Source organism: Podarcis pityusensis (assembly GCF_964106645.2).
Source record: "Podarcis pityusensis genome assembly, chromosome: 14".
NCBI lineage: Eukaryota > Metazoa > Chordata > Lepidosauria > Squamata > Lacertidae > Podarcis > Podarcis pityusensis.
This window is the reverse complement of record NC_138039.1, coordinates 23,624,515-23,642,808: the sequence shown is the minus strand read 5'-3', so window position 1 is coordinate 23,642,808 and position 18,294 is coordinate 23,624,515. Positions and strand designations below refer to the sequence as shown.

General features: G+C 47.2%; 1 protein-coding gene across 2 annotated transcripts in view; it reads left to right on the top strand.

The window, feature by feature from the left end:
- Window positions 1-18,294, top strand: part of PKD1 (polycystin 1, transient receptor potential channel interacting) — a 110,232-nt gene that overhangs the window by 60,784 nt on the left and 31,154 nt on the right. For both annotated transcript variants that reach the window (XM_080981663.1, XM_080981662.1), the window contains exons 13-19: window positions 419-594; window positions 1,150-1,283; window positions 3,332-6,957; window positions 8,628-8,774; window positions 13,788-13,931; window positions 15,555-15,834; window positions 16,911-17,127. In XM_080981663.1, coding sequence (XP_080837789.1) covers window positions 419-594; window positions 1,150-1,283; window positions 3,332-6,957; window positions 8,628-8,774; window positions 13,788-13,931; window positions 15,555-15,834; window positions 16,911-17,127 — 4,724 coding nt within the window. The remainder of the gene's footprint in view (window positions 1-418; window positions 595-1,149; window positions 1,284-3,331; window positions 6,958-8,627; window positions 8,775-13,787; window positions 13,932-15,554; window positions 15,835-16,910; window positions 17,128-18,294) is intronic.

Here is an 18,294-nt window from a genome sequence, read left to right as displayed (position 1 = left end):
CTCTGCCTTCACTGTTGGAGGCAACAGTGCTTTTGAATGCCAGCTGCTGGAAACCACAGGAGGGGAGAGTGGTCTTCTTCTGCTCAGGTCCTGCTTATGGGCTTCCCATTGGGGCATCTGGTTGGCCACTGTGAGAACAGGAAGGCTGGGCTAGATGGGCCCCTTTGGACCTGATCCAGCAGGTTCTTCTTACGATTTTATGTTTGTTTGCATTTATGTTCTTACGTGTTGGGTAACAAGGAGAGGAATGAAGGGGTAAAAGCATGTGAGGATTTCCAGCACGTTTCTCTCTCCCAGAGTGGATGATGGAGAGGAGGGGGAAACAGATGCTGAAAGATGTCATGGTGCAAATGCCCCTTGGTATATATCTGTTCCATACTGTGCCAGAGCTATTTTTTTCTTTCCCCTTCCCTTATAGCTCACTGCCTCCAACCACGTCAGCAACGTCACTGTGGATTACAACATCACTGTGGAGAAGATGAACAGGATGAAGGATCTGGTGGTCTCTGAGATCCCACCCCTTGTCCCTCAGAACAGCACTGTGGAACTGGCAGCCACAGTTACAGTGGACTCTGCTGTGGATGCCACATTCCTGTGAGTTCTCCCGGTGTATGATTGAAACAAAACAGAATGAAAAAGAAAGGCTGCGCAGGGGAGTGTTTCCACTCCATGAATCAGGGGTGGGAAGCAGGTTTTCCATGGACTGGGCAGCTGTGTTGGCCTTCCAGCTTTTCCGTTACCTGCCTGCAACTGCATTGAATTGAATTGAATCAAATTGAATTGAATTGAATGAATAAAACAACAATGCAATATACAAAAACCAGAAATAAAAAGTCAATTATATAAGATACATTTTGGGGTTTTGAATCAATAGTCAAATGGTGGATCTTATTCTGATTGCCCCAGCTAAAAACCTTTCAACCTTTTCTGTCACCTGCTCATCTTGATCTGCCAAGAAAAAGGACGCTGTAGCAGTGGTTGGGTGACCCAGAATGGACAATAAAAGAGGGGTGATAATCTCATTCCTCAAGTCTTTATAAAGAGTGCAAGCCAGAAGGGCATGTGCCACCGATTCTGGAGTGCCATCTCCACAGGGAGAGCTGTTACCTGCCTGCAACTGCATGCCTTACTGCCTTTTCTGCTCTCCAGGTGGGACTTTGGAGACGGCGACCGTGTTGCTTTCCAGTTCAGGCCTCCCTATAACGAGTCTTTCCTTGTGCCAGACCCCAACATCCATCAGGTTGTAATTGGGCATAATGTATCACATACCTACCAAGAATCAGGTGAGAAAAGTGTTCTGTTTTGTTTTTTGTTTGCGACCCCATGGCCAATTGAGCAAATGGGATGTGTGCTTAGGACAGTTTCTACTTTCTGTGTAGATGCGAATCATAGCCATAGAACTGTAGACTTTGAAGGGACCCAAAAGTCCCTTCAATGGACTTCCTGCAATGCAGGAATCACAGCTAAGTATCTGACTATGCATATGGGCCCAACAAGCAGCTGGGAACTCAGAGAATCATAGAGTTGGAAGGGACCGTGAGGGTCATTCGGACCAACTCCCTGCAATGCAGGAATCTTTTTGCCTAGTGTGGGGCTCAAGCCCATGACCCAGAGATTAAAAGTCTCATGCTTTACCGACTGAGCTATCCCAACTCCCAGAGTTCATTTTATGGCCCCTTCCTCTTTTCCAGTTGCTGCCTCCTGTGTGCGCAGACAGCACTCAGTGGCTCTACAAAGCAAGTTCCTTTGAGATTGCCTCTCCCCAATGTTCTCCCTTGGCATTTTTGAACTACTTCTGGTGCTCTGCTCTGTGTTCCATCCCTGTGGGAGGTCAGGTTGACCTCAGCAAGAAGTAGTTAGCCAACTGGTTGCTATTAAGTGTGGTGAATAATGGCCTTGTATGAAATTCCCATTGATGGATGGTCTTTGGAAGGCAAAGACCCCTTTTGGTAGGATTCCTCCCCCAAGTTCTCTCATGGCGTGGGAGATGTAGGACATCATACAGAGCCAATTGCAACATTTTATATTTCAAGAATTATATATCATGAATGTGGTGTCTGATCCCATGTTATCGCGATTGTCATGTAGTTTGCAATTAATTAGCGGGCAAATGCACTGTGGGGGTTTTATAAGAAAGGTTCCTGCACGAGGAAGAACCCGCCAAATCAACAGGGATTGTCACACAAAACCAGTGTGTTTGTCATTTCACCAGTTCAGGAGCTTTTTTGTGATAATTGCCTTTTCAGGGCTGTTAGAACACATCTCAGGCCTTTAGAAGGGAGTTGCAAGACTTGCCTCTTCTGGGGACCACTTGGGAACTTACTTAGGTTCAGAGGATTTCTCCTGCTGCTAATCTGGCTGTATTTTAAGTTTTTGTTTGTTCTTCTTATGAGATTTTCTATGCATGATGTTTTGAACATCAAGCACAAATGGTATAAATAAATGAATACGCAAAATGAAATTATCTAATAACATTCAAATCTGCATACGCTCTGTGTGGCAAGTGAAAGCAGTGTGCTCCAGATTCTGTGTTTCTAAGAGCAAATGGTTCAGATTAAGTACTTTTGCTTGATTTGTTCTCTCATTTCACCCTGGAAGACAGTCTCTGTAGTGCTGGGTGTTCCTCATTTGGTCCTGTCCCCTCTCTGACATGAAAGATGGGGATGGGGAAGAAAATCAATTCAGTTCTCCCTTCATGGCAACCAACCTTACCTAATTTATCCTTTCTGAAATAATATTAGAACTGAAACTCTGCCATCCTCAGAAATTCACACCTCTGAATTTTGAAGTACAGTTACTGAAAACAGCATACAAAAGTTGGTTGTATTAGGGGAAATTGTTATATAAAAATGTGCATATTAGGCAAGATTTTATAGAAAGATTTGTATAGTGGGAGAAATTAGCACTGAGATGCTGATGGATTTTCATGATGTGGAAATGTTTCCAAACGGATCTGGATAACAACATAAGATTGGAAAAATGGGAAACTGAGAGAAACCGAAATTGACAGATTTTCCCTTCTCCATGAAATGAAATGAAATGAAATATTGTTGCTGTTGCCCTGCCTTTCCAACTAAAGATGCCCAGATCAGCATGCAACAGAGCAGTAAAAACAGTACAGATTTTTTAAATTAAAAAAATGATTAAGATGCAAATCGAAACATCCTCAAAAGTAAGCATTTCACAGTTGCTTATCCTTCATCTACCAAATATGCACATCTTGTTCAAAGAGAGAAACCACAGGAGTGGGAAGTTCTTATTCATTTCTCTCCCTCTCCCTCTCTCCCTCTCCCCCTCCGCCCCCTTCTCCCCGGCCTGGTCACAAATGCAGGTGAATATATCCTGAGTGTTTTAGTATCAAATGAATTTGAGAACCTGACCTACACGATTCCTGTCCACATCTATACTTACCTGATGAAAGTGACCCTGGAAGTTGATGCAGATGTCTTGGTTGCTGGTCGCCCTGTCACTTTCAAAGCTGTCCCCCTGCCATCTAGCTATGGGGTCTCTTACACCTGGGATTTTGGGGATGGCTCTGTGGCGTCTGTGCAAAGCCTGCCGGCGATAGTCCACACCTACAGCAACAAGGGGATGTACAACGTCAGCCTGAGAGCCAACAACACCATTAGTGCTGTAGAAACATTCCAGAGTTACCGTGTCTTTGAAGAGATTAGCGGGTTGCAGGTGGTTCTGGAGGAAGCAATGGAGCTCCGCACGCCAGTAGAGATCACCGCTTCCGTAGAAACAGGGGACAGCATCCTGTGGATATTCGACATGGGTGACGGGACCGTGGTGAACAGTTCCGTGGCATCCGTGATGCACATCTATTTAAAGGAGATGAATTGCACAGTAAACGTCACAGCAACGAATCCAGTCAACTCCGTTTCCCAAGCTGTTCCTGTCCGGATATTTGTGCTGATGGTTCTCAAGATTGAGCCTTCCACTTGTATCCCAGAGCACCCCGATGTACAACTTACTGCCTATGTTTCTGGTAACCCAGAGGACTACCTTTTTGACTGGACATTTGGAGATGGGTCATCCAACGTCACCGTGAATGGGGACCCAACGGTGAGGCACAACTTCACCCGCAGTGGCACCTTTCACCTTTCTTTGGTCCTCTCAAGCAAGGTCAACAAAGCTCATTATTACACCGAGGTCTGTGTGGAGCCAGAGGTCACCAACGTCTCGCTGTTCATAAAGCCGCAGTTCGTGAGACTGGGCAACGAAAGCAAGTTCCAAGTCACAGCTTTACCCCCTTACCCCTATCGCTACCTCTGGGACTTTGGGACAAACGAATCCACTCGGTTTGGTGGGACGGAAGTTAGTTACACCTACAAAGCCCCCGGTGTCTACTTGGTCACAGTGACAGTCTGCAACAACGTATCTTTCAATAACGACTCAGTCTTCGTGGAAGTCCAAGAGCCGGTTGGGGTCGTCAGGATTGAGTCCAACGGCTCGAAGGTTTTGGAACTGAACCAAGTCTACCTGTTCTCTGCCAACGCTAGCGGGACCAACGTGAGCTATCTGTGGTACTTTGGGGATGGCATGAGCCAGCTGGGGAAATTCATCACCCACTCCTACAACAAGAGTGGCACCTATGCCATCACCCTGACGGGCTGGAACAATGTGAGCTTCCGTGAAGCAAGGCTTAATGTGACAGTGAAGAGGCGCCTTCAAGGCCTGACCATCAATGCCAGCAGGACAGTGGTGCCTCTAAATGGTTCTGTGAGCTTCACGGCTACCCTCCTCGCTGGCACTGCTATCCGGTACTCCTGGATCTTGTGCGATAGGTGCACCCCCATCCCAGGCTACTCCACCATCTCCTACACTTTCCGTTCAATTGGGACGTTCAATGTGATCGTGACTGCAGAGAACGAGATTGGGTGCCTGCAGGACAGCATCTTCATCTACGTCTTGGAGCAGATCGAAGGGCTTCACATTGCCGGTGGCGACCTCATGGATGACACCTACTTCCTCACCAACAAGACGCTCCAGATGCAGGCGGCAGTGAGGGAGGGCACCAACATCTCCTACAACTGGACTCTCCTGAAGGAAAACCACCCTGTGCAGACTTCTGCAGGGAAGACCTTCTCCCTGGTTGTCCTGGAAGCAGGGGTCTACGTCATCCACCTGAAAGCCACAAATATGCTGGGGAGCTCAACAGTGAACAAGACAGTGGAGTTCATTGAGCAGGTTGGTGTCTTGAAGCCCATCGCTTCCCCCAACCCTGCTGCGGTCAACATTTCTGTAAACATAAGTACGAGTGTCACTGCTGGGACTGGATTGATGTATATTTGGTACCTGGAGGATGGTCTCATTCTCCAAACTGCCTCCTCTGCCATCACACATTCCTTCCCAAGTCCTGGTGCCAAAGCAGTTACCGTTGTGGCAGAGAACAAATTTGGCTCTGCCAATGCAACGCTTGTGGTGTACATTCAGGAGCCCATCATAGGAGTGAGGATCAGGACCGTGAGGCTGAATTATACTGGTTATGTTGAGTCAGGCTCAGAGGTAAACTTCTCTGGGGAGCTGGAAAGGGGTTCTGATGTAGCATGGACCTGGAAGCTGCTGAACACCACCATATGTGGGCAAAGAGTGGCCTTGACATTCCCCTCACCTGGAGTCTTCTCCGTCTGCTTAAATGCTTCCAACGATGTCAGCTGGGATGTGGCCTGCCACAGCGTGACGGTGGAAGACCCAATCCAGGGCCTAAAACTCACTGTGGGCAAGGAGGTGCTAGAGCCTGGGGAAGAGGTCAACTTTGTCATTGGGGTGGCTTCTGGTTCCTCTGTGAGCTATAAGATGAGTGTTGGCAGGAACCACTCCATGGCACTCAACTCTTCCAGCTTCACCTATACATTCACCCAGGTTGGAGATTACTTAGTAAGGGTGACTGCAGAGAACCACATCAGTGTGGACTACACGGAAGTCCTCATTGTGGTGCTGGAGGCCATCCATGGCTTGAAGGTCACGGACTGCTGTGAGCAAGGCATGCCTGTTGGAATAGAGAGGCGCTTCACAGCTGAGGTTGACAGTGGCTCGCGGGTGTCATATTTGTGGCAGCTCTCCTTGGAGGGAGACCACGGGCGTTCCCAGGTCCGCATGGAAGGCCGAAGCATTTCTTATACCCCGGACGCTGCTGGTCGTCTGGAGATCCATCTCACCGCTTGGAACCGTCTGGGCAGCCTAAACATAACCATCGTGATAGAAGTCCAAGACATCATAATGCAACTTTCCCTCCTGCCTGTCAGCTCCTTTGCTAACCGGACAACGACATTTGAGGTGTCTGTGCTGCCCAGCGCAAGGCAAGTTGCCTTTTGGTGGCACTTTGGAGATGGTTCTCCAGCTCAAAGGACAAGTGTGCCATCCGCCAGCCATACCTACCTAAGGCATGGGGATTACTTGGTGGAAGTGAATGCCTCCAACCTCATCAGCTTCTCCATTGCCCAGCTCACCATCACGGTCCAGGTGCTGGAATGCGAAGAACCAGAAGCTGAGTTGGCGTTACCTGGGCAAGTGGTCATGAAGCGGTCGCAGAAGAATTACTTGGAAGCCCAGCTTGACTTGCGGGGCTGCACTAGGTACCAGACCAAGTACGTGTGGGAGATTTACAAAGCCCCCAGCTGCCTGCAACTGGGCGCCTCTGACAAAGTCCTCCTGTCCAACGTGGACGTCAGCCGGCCGCAGTTGGTCATCCCTAAGCTGGCACTCGACCTGGGCACCTACTGCTTCAAGTTCCTGGTCTCTTTCGGAGACACACCACTGTCCAAGAGCATTTTCGCAAATGTGACTGTCACTCCTAACAAGCTGGTGCCCATCATTGATGGAGGATCGTACCGTGTGTGGTCCAGCACCCGGGACCTGATCTTGGATGGGGAGAAATCATATGACCCTAACCTAGAAGACTGGGAACAGACGCCGTTGCATTATCAGTGGTCTTGTATATCTTCCTCCAAGGTAAGCAAACCCTGGGCTTTGAGTGAAGGAGCAGCTGGGTGGGGGTGCACTTGTGGGTAATTTCCATCATTTTAAATACTTAGACGTGGGTAGCGCTGTGGTCTAAACCACAGAGCCTAGGGCTTGCCGATCAGAAGGTCGGCGGTTCGAATCCCCGCGACGGGGTGAGCTCCCATTGCTCGGTCCCTGCTCCTGCCAACCTAGCAGTTCGAAAGCACGTCAAAGTGCAAGTAGATAAATAGGTACCGCTCTGGCAGGAAGGTAAACAGCATTTCCATGCGCTGCTCTGGTTCTCCAGAAGTGGCTTAGTCATGCTGACCACATGACCCGGAAGCTGTCTGCGGACAAACACCGGCTCCTCGGCCTATAGAGCGAGATGAGCGCTGCAACCCCAGAACCCTAACGGTCTGGGGTACCTTTACCTTTACCTTTTAAAGACTTAGAAGCCTGGTCTGGAACTAGTGCTGCAGGAGATCTGTACTTTGAGAAGGGGGAGGGCATTGTGAGCCGAGACCCCATGTCCCCATTCTCCCCCTGCTTTCTGCCTTGATGTGTTTTGCTTTTTGGATTGGCAACTGGGGCGGGGGGCACAGTAGCTGAATTTGGCTTAAGGCTTGCTGAGCTCAAGACTGTGGCTGCATTGACGCAATATATTTAAGGCATATTCCCTCCCCCCCAAAGAATATTAGGAGTTGTAGTTTGTTCAGGTTGCTGAGGGTGTAGCTCTTTGAGGGATAAACTACAGTTCCCAGGATTCTTTGGGGGGGGAGGGAGGTGCAGACAAAGTTTAGTTTAAATGTATGGCATGTATGTGGCCTAAAATAGAATTCTAGAGATACAAGTGGGTGGGGGTTTATTAGGTCATCTAAACCCCGCTGCTCAATGCAGAAAATCCAGTTAGATCAAGGAGAGCCCCCACCTCATCCCTAGGTGATTGATTCCTATGCACTGGAAATCATAATTTGATTAACCAACTCCCAAATCAGATTAGCCTTTTTGGCAGTCACATTACACTGCTGTCTCAGGTTCAGCTTGGGATCAGCTACAATCCAGATATCCACCTGTTCTGCTGACAAGCCAGGTATTTCCTATCCTATACCTGTGCATTGGATTCCCACCCCACAAAGAAGAAGTTTTTTTCATTAGACTGCAGTGGTGTTTTCCCATTAAACACCCTCGACTCAAATGTTTGACTTCCTTTGCCCAATTTTAGGAACAGAGCCCCAGGACTGTGCAGGGACACTCACCTGCCCTGGTTCACACCACCTTTATTTTGCTATCTTTCGTGACTGTTCCAAATTAGTGTTTTGGCGGCATACATATTTTGCCCTGAAGTATGCCCTACAAGAAAAGCAACCCAAAAGTTTGGCCGTCGGAGGCCGTTTGTAGGCATGGAAGCTGCATTTACTCTTACTCACTTCCCCTCTTTGCTTTGGCATGCCAACCTGGTGCCCTTAAGATTTTGGAGTACAGCTCCCATCAGCTCCAGTCAGCCCCATCATGGTTGGCGCAGCCTGTTTTAACAAGATGAGGGTACTAGAACAGGAAGAAGTTTGGCATATACCCAGGTTCTGGTCTCAGACCCTCAGGACAGGACTGACCTTCTGTTTTAAGGCAGGTTTTGAATGTCTCCTCTGCCCTCCTCCTCCCTGTTTCCTTACGTGCAACAGAGCTCATCTGCGGGGTGTGCGCTCAACTTCACTGCCACAGGGGGTGTCGTTACTGTTTCCCGATCCATACTGGAAGCAGATGTGGAGTACACATTCGACCTCGCCGTCTGGAAAACGGGGATGAGTCCTGAAGCTACGAATCAAACGGTTAGTGTCATGGAGTCCTCTCTGCTCTTCATCCTCAAACAGTACCTTCCTGTACTGCCGTTGTGGGTTGCTTCAGGGCAGTAGGGAAAGGCAGGCTCATACTCTCCTTGAGAATGCCCCTCCACTGGTACTTAATTGTGTGAACAGCCATGCAGGACCCTAGTCCGTACTGATGATCGTGGTGCTCTGTTGAGACTGCATTAAGGTCCCTGGAATTAGAGCCACTCACACCTGCCTCCCCAATGAATCTGAGAATTTGTTCTGCCTTCATAAATCTTTCTCTGCAACTCCAGATATTTTGAACTGCAACTCCCATCAGCCCCAGCCATCATGGCAGTGCTACCCAGAACAAAACTTTCCGTTTTTAAGCATTCACATCACCTCACACATATTCTCTGTAATGCTTGCAATACCCGTAAGCCAGAGGTCAGCAAACTTTTTCAGCAGGGGGCTGGTCCACTGTCCCTCAGACCTTGTGGGGGGGCGGACTATTTTTTTGGGGGGGGGGGGAATATGAATGAATTCCTATGCCTCACAAATAACCCAGAGATGCATTTTAAATAAAAGGACACATTCTACTCATGTAAAAACACACTGATTCCCAGACCGCCTGCGGGCCAGATTTAGAAGGTGATTGGGCCGGATCCAGCCCCCGGGCCTTAGTTTGCCTACCCATGCCGTAAGCTATACACTGTTACTGTAGTAATGTTACTGTTTTTATTCTTACATTTCTATCCCATGTTTCCTCCAAGGAGCTCACAGTGATTTACATGGTTCTGCCTCCTCTCCATTTTATCCTCACAAGAACCCTGTGGGGTAGATTAGAGTAAGAGACAGTGACTGGACCAATGTCACCCATTGAGCTTCATGGCTGAGAGGGAATTTGAACTCTCGCCTGCAAGGTCCGAGTCTCACACTCTAACCATTATGCCACACTAGTGTTGCATGTTCATGGCTGAGGCTGAGGTTCTGAGGTGAAATTTGAGCCGAAAAGTGCCAGGATTTCTGCTCCCATAGATATTTCACTGCTTTTGGCTCTACCCACCACTAGCATGTGGCCCCTGGAAAGTTGTTCACAAATGAATGTAGCCCTTGGACTGAAAATGCCCCCCCTCCCAAAAGTGCACAAGTGGGATAGGATGAACTCTGATTTGGGAATCCTGGGTTTGCATTCTGGCTCTGCCACAGATTCACAGTGTGACTGTGGTGAAGTCAGTCTCCTGTGGCTTCAGCTGCCCCATCAGCCACAGGAGAAGGGCAGCAAGGGAAACATGTTAAAGATTGCAAAGGAAATTGAAAGTGCTGCTTTCATTGATAAGCAGCAGGTCCTAAAGGTCCACACACACACACACACACACACACACACACGTTGCTATATGTGGAGTTCTACCTTTGGTGCCTGTAGCTCAGTACTGACTACACTGGCAGGCAGTGACTCTCCAAGGTTTCAGGCAGAGAGTCTCTCCTAGCCTTTCCTGAAGGAACTGACCTTGGAACTTTTTGTATGCAAAGCAAGTGCTGTATCTATATTCCTTTTATATCCCATCTATATTCCTTCAACTAAAATGTAAGATTCCAGTTCTCATGGTTCTGAATAAAGGGCTGACTTAAACAGGAACATAGGAAGCCGCCTTATACTGAGTCAGTATTGTTTACACTAACTGGCAGCAGCTCTCCAGGTTTTCAGGCAGGGGGTGTTTCTTAGCCCTACCAGGGATTGACATTGGGATCTTCCTCTTCCTACACAGACCTGCCATATGTGAAATCATTGGCCCATCTGGCCCATCACTGTTGTCTCTGCAAATGTCTCTCCAGGCCTCATGGGGAAAGGGAGCTCATCCCCAACCCTGACACCTCAGTCTTTTTTACCTGGAGATGCCATTGCGGATCGAACCTGGCACCTTCTGCATGCAAAGCAGATGCTCTCCCACTGAGCTACATGGCTCCCATTTCTGCAGGGAGACAGCTGCCAGATAGATTAGGATAGCCCAGTGTGTTGGGTGGGATTGCAGAGGCAGGCGTGGAATGCCCAAAGTTGCCCATCTACAAATACAGTGGTACCTCGGGTTACATATGCTTCAGGTTACATACGCTTCAGGTTACACACTCCGCTAACCCAGAAATAGTGCTTCAGGTTAAGAACTTTGCTTCAGGATAAGAGCAGAAATCGGGCTCCGGCGGCGCAGCAGCAGCAGGAGGCCCCATTAGCTAAAGTGGTCTTCAGGTTAAGAACAGTTTCAGGTTAAGAACGGACCTCCGGAACGAATTAAGTACTTAACCCGAGGTACCACTGTATGAACATTAGGAGAGAAAAAGAACCCTTTTGCTGATAGCCGAGGCTTTTCTTTTTTGCTTTTCTTCCCATGGTGCCTTGGAAAAAGCAGAGGGAGAGAGGGAGGGTAACACACACACACACATTCCCCCTTCTTTTTAAAATAACTGCACCTATCGGTAGGCCGCAAAACAAAACTGAGCAGCAAAAGGAATCTGCAGGCCAAAAAACCTTATGGTTTCTATCACCAGCTCCAGGAGAGGCTTGGCAACCCGAGATGCCGTTTGTCTGCAAGTGGAAATTCTTACTGCCTTGATCTCCCTCTTGCTCTTCTCCCTCTTTCCTTTTGTGTGTGTGTGTTGTTCTTTTGGAAACTGAAGACTGGAAGGAAAGAGGAAGTGGGGGGGGGGGGCAGGCAGAAAGAACCAAAGTCAAATTGATAGTCTTTCAAGGACATTCCGTACAATCTCGCTTGCATACATGAATGCAAAACAATGATTTGACTGTCGCAGGGACGGGAGGAACAGATGGGGCCCTTCAGTCTTGCTCTGCGGAGAGAGGGCTTTGGTGCTCTTTTAACAGCCTGCCACATTAAACAGCAGCTCTATCGCTACTGTCAAAAATGCCTATTATTGCCTGAAGCCTCAAGAGACAGCCTTGGCTTCTGTAGTTATTTAGAGTTGCATGGAGATAATGGCGCAATAGCCGGAGTATCTCACAGTTGCCATAGCTCAGTGGTAGAGCATCTGCTTTGTATTGCAGAAGGCAATACAAGTACTCTATTTGTATTGCAGAAGTACAACCCCCAGCATCTCCAGGTAGGGTTGGGAAAGAATTTGTAATAATCCAAGAAGAGCTTGCTGGATTGGGTCAGAGGCCCATCATAGTCCAGCATCCTGCTGTCACAGAGGCCACCCAGATGTCCCAAAGGGAAACCTGCAGGCAGGACCTGAGCACAATAACAACCCTCCCCTCCTGTGGTTTCCAGCAACTGGTATTCAGAAGCATTGCTGCCTCCAAACATGAAGGCAGAGCTTTCTTCTTTGGTGATCACTCGTAGCCGAGTAAGATTGTTTTCCACGAGCACAGCAGAGCATAGCAATCATGGCTACTTGGCACCTCCATGAATTTGCCCAGTCTTCTTTTGAAGCCATTCAAGTTGGTGGCCACCACTGCCTCCTGTGGGAGTGAGTTCCATAGTTTAACTACATGTTATATTATTCCCTGGAGAGATGCTGCCAGTTAGTGCAGGCAGCATTGAGGTAGCTGGACCAATGATCTGGCTCATTACGAGACCGTTTTCTGCGCTGTTGGAGAGACAAGTGTCCCGTGGAAGTGGAGGCCATCCTGGGGTGCCAGGGTTTAGCAAAGCATTTCCCTATGGAACCCAGCTGGGAATTCCAAGCATTTGCCATTCAATTCTCATTTCCAAGCCTTTTTCATACTTGCCCTTTTGACTCATTGTGTGTTGTTTGCTTAATCAGTCAGCAGTCCTGTTTTCAGCTGCGTAATTGAGGAAAACCTTAATGAACAGTATTCCCCTTTCTCCAACCATCCACAGTTGGGCAATAGCTTCAGTGGGACCAACCAAAGTGTTACACAAGTGTGGAAAGCTTTTGAGTTCTCCAGAACTCTTCATCATCAAGATGTTACACAAAGCAGGAGCTAGGGGTGGGTGGAATGAAGAAAAACCATAAAAACCAACAGGACTCCCTAAGTAGTCTGAAGAGGCAGCCATGAGGTCAGCTTGCAGAGTTGATTCTAAGATGGAGATATGGGCTGAACAAGTCCCTCCCAAGTGCTGTAGGTAGCAGGTTATAAACTTAGGATTCTGAGACTAAGGCATCTAATAGAAACGTAAAACACAACGTATCTGATGTAGGCAGGAAGCAGAAGCAAAGACAAACTTGGCCACCTTTAATTTAGTGAAGCCTGGGATAAATTTGATGAAAAAGTCCCCTGGAGCCAAGTTGTGTAGTATTAACTAATGGTTGGAGGGGATTTGACCCTCAAAATGCAAAGTCCCTCTTGTGGGGTTGGGAAATCATCACTCTTTGTCTGTATATTCCATCTGTGTGAAAAAGGACCTGTTCATGCCAGCCTTCCCTAAACTGGTACCCAGCAGATGTTTTGGAATACAACTCCCATTAGCCCCAGCCAGCATAGCCGTTTTATGATGCTGAGGCTGATGAGAACTGCAGGCCAAAATACTGTAGGGTATCAGGCTAGGGAAGGTTGTTTTTGATGAACATGGAATCTTTCTAGTCCTGTAAGAGAAAACTCCTTCTAGGCCTGTATGTCACATGGACTGCCCCTCCTTCCCCCTGCCCCTGGTCATCCTATAGATTACAGCCTACATTGTGCAAAATGATTATTTTAAGTAACAGAATGAATCACACAAAATGATGGGGAAATTATGTAAATCCATTAGTTTTGCATAATTTATCTTTATTTAATAGAAATTATATACTGCTCAGTGATCAAAACCTCTAAGCAGTTTACATAAAATATACTTCAAAATTACCAATAAAATCAGATGTTACAAACAAGTTAACCTAAAAAAAAGAAAAGAAATATATTGGTTGTGGGATTCAAGGCCTCATGGTGCAGAATTCAGATTCTCATAGTTCAGAATTCTGCTCTTTCTTCTTAACACATACTCTGCTTGCTCCAGTTATCCTCTGGGGAGGGATTCTGCTGACACCTCTGCTTCTGTGGGCTCACTGTGCTTTCTCTTCCAGGTGCTACTGAAGAAGGGGACGGTCCCCATCGTCTCCCTGGAGTGTGTCTCTTGCAAGGCCCAGTCTGTCTACGAAGTGAGCCGCAGCTCCTACGTGTACCTGGAAGGGACCTGCTTGAACTGCCAGAATAATTCCAAACAGGGGGTAAGGTGGCCATTGGATGTTTCTGGGGTCAGCCTTGCACAGTCAGTTGCCAGCTAATTGGGTGCCTGGATGTGCCCACTATAACTAGGAACATAAGAAGAGCCCTGCTAGATCATACCATTGGCTTATCTAGTCCAGCATCCTGACCAGTTGGGAAACCTGCAAAGCACAGGTCTAGAGCCCAGGAGCACTCTCCCGTCATGTGTGTTCTAGCAACTGGTATTCAAAAGCATTGCCACCTCTGACCATGGAGATGCTATTAGTCATCCTGGCCATCAATAGCCCTCTCTACCATGAATTTTCCTAGTCCTCTTTTAAAGCCATCCTAGTTGGTGGGGGAGATAGTTCCATACTTTAACTATGCAATGCATGAAGGATTCCCTTTTTTTACCCATCCTGTGTCTTCCAGCATTCATTGGATGCCCACAAGTTCTAGTGTTATGAGAGAGGGAGAAAAATTTTTCTCCAACCACTTTCCCACCATACAGCTCCCAAAATCTTTGGAGGGAAGCCATGGCTGTTTAAAGTGGTATCGCAGTGCTTTAAATGTTCCGTTGTGAATGTGGCCTGTATTGTTAAGCACAAACCAATCTCTAGGCGGTGAGAGGTTTTCCAGGGTCCAAACACTTTTCATGGGTTTGGATTCCTTGGATTGATGCCCCTGGAGACCTTTATGGAGTTTCTGTGATAATCAGATTTTATTTACACTTATATACAGTCTGAGCATGAAATGGGAGTTCTCACTGAATTCCTAATGCCACACCTGATGGAGCACTCTGGGAAATCCCTGAGATTTAGACAGCCTTCACTAGGGATCGAGCCTTTAGTGCGGTGGGCTCTGCCCTGTGGAACTCACTGCTGATTGATGTTTATCAGGAATCATCCCTGCCTTCTTTCAGACACTTCCTATAAACTGTATTATTCACATAGGCCTTTGCCATGTGAATTTCTTTTTACCAACCAGTATTTACTGAGGTTTTAATTATCTTGTATTCTGTATACCACTTTGCTGTGTTTTTATGGAAGTGTGGTCTATAAACATTTAAAGCGACAACAAACAAAAGCTCCCAAGAGATCCTCATCAAGTAGAGAACATGATTCTCACAGAGAACAGGCCTCTTGAATCTCTGTCAGATCCAGTTTCAAGTTGCTGTTGAACTGCAACTCCCATCATCCTAGACCGTTGGCTTTGTTGACTGGGGCTGATGGGAGTTGTAGTCCGCAGCATCTGGAGGGTACCAGGTTAGGGAAGCCTGCTTTAAACCAAGTGATGGGACCCTGCAGAGGTCCTAGGACTCTTCAGTCTCGCCCCCACCCGTGTTCTCCTGTTCCCTCTAAAAAAATAGTTGGAAGGTGATGTAATGCAGGAGACTCAAGCTGGATCCCACGGTGGAAGTATTCCCAGCAGACAGTTTGGGCTCCTGCCTGTTCTCCTTGGCCCAAATGTCTGGGAATGGAGTTGAGTGATCATCCAAAACTTTGGCCGGACGTTGAAAGTAACTTTCCTCTATACACACACGCGCAAACTCAGTCTGAAAACATTAGAAATTCCTTTTTGAATTTCTACATGACAAAAGTTAAAGCTTTTCTTGGTCTTTTTCTGCGCCTCTTTTGTCTGTGTAGAGATGGTCGGCACACAGCTTCAAAAATAAGACTCTGGCCTTGGACAGAACAACCACCTCCACCGGCAGCAGAGGAATGAACCTGGTCCTGAGGCCAGGGGCTCTGAAGGACGGCGAGGGCTATACCTTCACTCTGCACATTACAGATCTGGCCACAGGGGAGGAAGGCTTTGCCTCCATCGACCTGTTTCCAAACCAGCCACCATTCGGGGGGTCCTGCTGGTTGTCTCCAATGGGACCTATCCAAGCATTGACTGCCAAGATTCATTTTGAATGTACAGGTGAGACCAGATTGTAAGATGATGTCCAACCCGGGCTTCAAAATACGTACCTGAGAGCAAATTATGCTTGGTTTCATAGATCCCTAAAAGAAATAGGAGGGACAGTGTAGTATATTAGATAGACTAGGTGTGGCCCTCCAGATGTTGCTAAACTACAGTTCCCATCAGCCCCAGCAAGGGTGGCCAATGGCTAGGGGAGATGAGAGTTTTAGCTCAGCAGCATCTGCAGGGCTAAAGGTTGCCCACACCTTAGACAGATGATTGAACTTATTGGAGACTTGTCTTAAAGCTAGTCTTTGGCTATGGGGCCTATGGAAAAGGTGCCTCCTCTGAGTGTGTCCTGAGCCATTTTTCTTATTCTTTTGTTTGTTTATTAAATTTATATGCCGCCCTTTATCCAAGGATTATTTATTACTTTTATATCCCAGCTTTTCCTCCAGGGAGCTCAAGGTGGCCTACATATTCCTCCTCCCCATTTTCCTATCCCAACAACCCTGTAAGGGTTCTTCATTTCAGCAGCTTAATTCAGGTGGGAAAAGTCATTTTGTTGAACAACTGGAAGCCATGCTGGTTACCAACAGTAGCGCCATTAGTTCATAATTCAGAAGCCCAAAAGGTGCCAGCTAGGAGTTGGGCATTCTCAGTGTCACCTACATCACAAAAATTTGGCAGGCATCCTTGCTGCTCACTTTCAAATGTCTCTTGAATACATTTTATGCCAGCAGTCTTATTCAGTTGTTCATATTTTCTTAAGATGAGCCTGCCATTTTTTATGACTATTCTGTATTATGTCTTTATGGTATCTTAAACTTTTATATTGTACCTGCTGTACACCATGTTGGTGTTGCATATGAGTGGACAGTTTATGAATATTTATTATAAATAAATCTGTTGGGTTGTATCAGCTAAGTTCTCCTCTGAGCAGACCCATTGAAATTAGTGGCCTTACGTTAGTTGTGGCCACTATTTTCAATGGGTCTACTCTAATATTGGAAGCAACCCATTGCAAATTACCCAGTAAATCCTGATCTACCTTCTGTAGTCACCCCGATCTACTTTGTGCATTTGGCTGGCAGGCTGGAGAGATACGGAGGATGAAGACACCCCCTTGGTATACACACTGCTTGCTGCCCGCTGCCGAACCGGCCACTGTGAGGAATTCTGGGTATATAAAGGCAGCCATTCCGAACATTCTGCCTTCCTGCCCCCTGGATTCCAGGAGGGAGGCTCCCTGGTGTCTGTCTCAGTGCTGGTGCAGGACCAGCTGGGAGCAACCGTTGTGGCTTTCAACAGGTGATGATTGTTGATGTTTAATTTGTGGCTCCCTTCCACTGGAGCATCTTGAAGCAATTCCACAATGCAGTGGAAACACATTTAAAACTGTTGAACACATTAAAAACAGTTAAAGCAATGTCAGATCCAATACAGGTGATGGCTAGGACAAAAATCTCCACATAGAAGGGCCTTTCCTTTCCAAAACAGTATTCTTTTTACAGAAGACGAACTAATACTGCTCTGCTGACTTCAAAAACCCATATGAGCACTCATAAATACCCACAAACCCTACTGTTTCCTCAGTCCCCTCCAAATGCTTGTCATTTCTTTGTCTGCAGCCAGATGGGCAGGCTGGATGACTGGTCCATCAGCAGGTGAGCCTGCTACCACCAGTCCCCCCCCCCGCATAATAAGGGATGCCCCCACCCAGTCCTGTTTGCTTGGAAATAGTCTTAACCTATTTCAAGGATCAGTCCAAACTTGCATGGGTTAGTACAAAATGTTCAGCAGTTTTTATTTGAATACTCACCACATCCCTGGGAAAGAATTTCCCGTAGGTCTGTAGAGGGGTTTCCAAGAGCCTGGAGACTTCCAAGTTTAGGGTGAGTTGGCATCAGCCTTACCCAATTTAGCATCTGTTCATAGCACCTCAGCTAAAGAGTCAGACATAATCTGCTTTCCCTTTCTCTAGTTAAAAACTCTCAAGCTAAAGCCAGTTATCTATTATTATAGCAAGAGGTGTGTTTCCTTTGTATTCTGAGATCATGCTTTGATCTGGTCATCTTTCCTCCTGGTTCTCTAATCTACCAACCCATAAAACCTCAGGGAAGTACAGTGGTGCCTCGCAAGACGAAATTAATCCGTTCCGCGAGAGTCTTCGTCTAGCGGTTTTTTCGTCTTGCGAAGCAACCCTATTAGCGGCTTAACGGATTAGCGCTATTAGCGGTTTAGCGGCTATTAAAGGCTTAAAGGCTTAGCGGATTAGCTGCTAAAAGGCTATTAAAGGCTATTAAAGGCTTAGCAGGTTAGATAAAGGGGGCGAAAAGCGAAAAAAAAATCTCAAGACTTGCAAGACATTTTCGTCTTGCGAAGCAAGCCCATAGGGAAATTCGTCCTGCGAAGCAACTCAAAAACGGAAAACCCTTTCGTCTAGCGGGTTTTCCGTCTTGCGAGGCATTCGTCTTG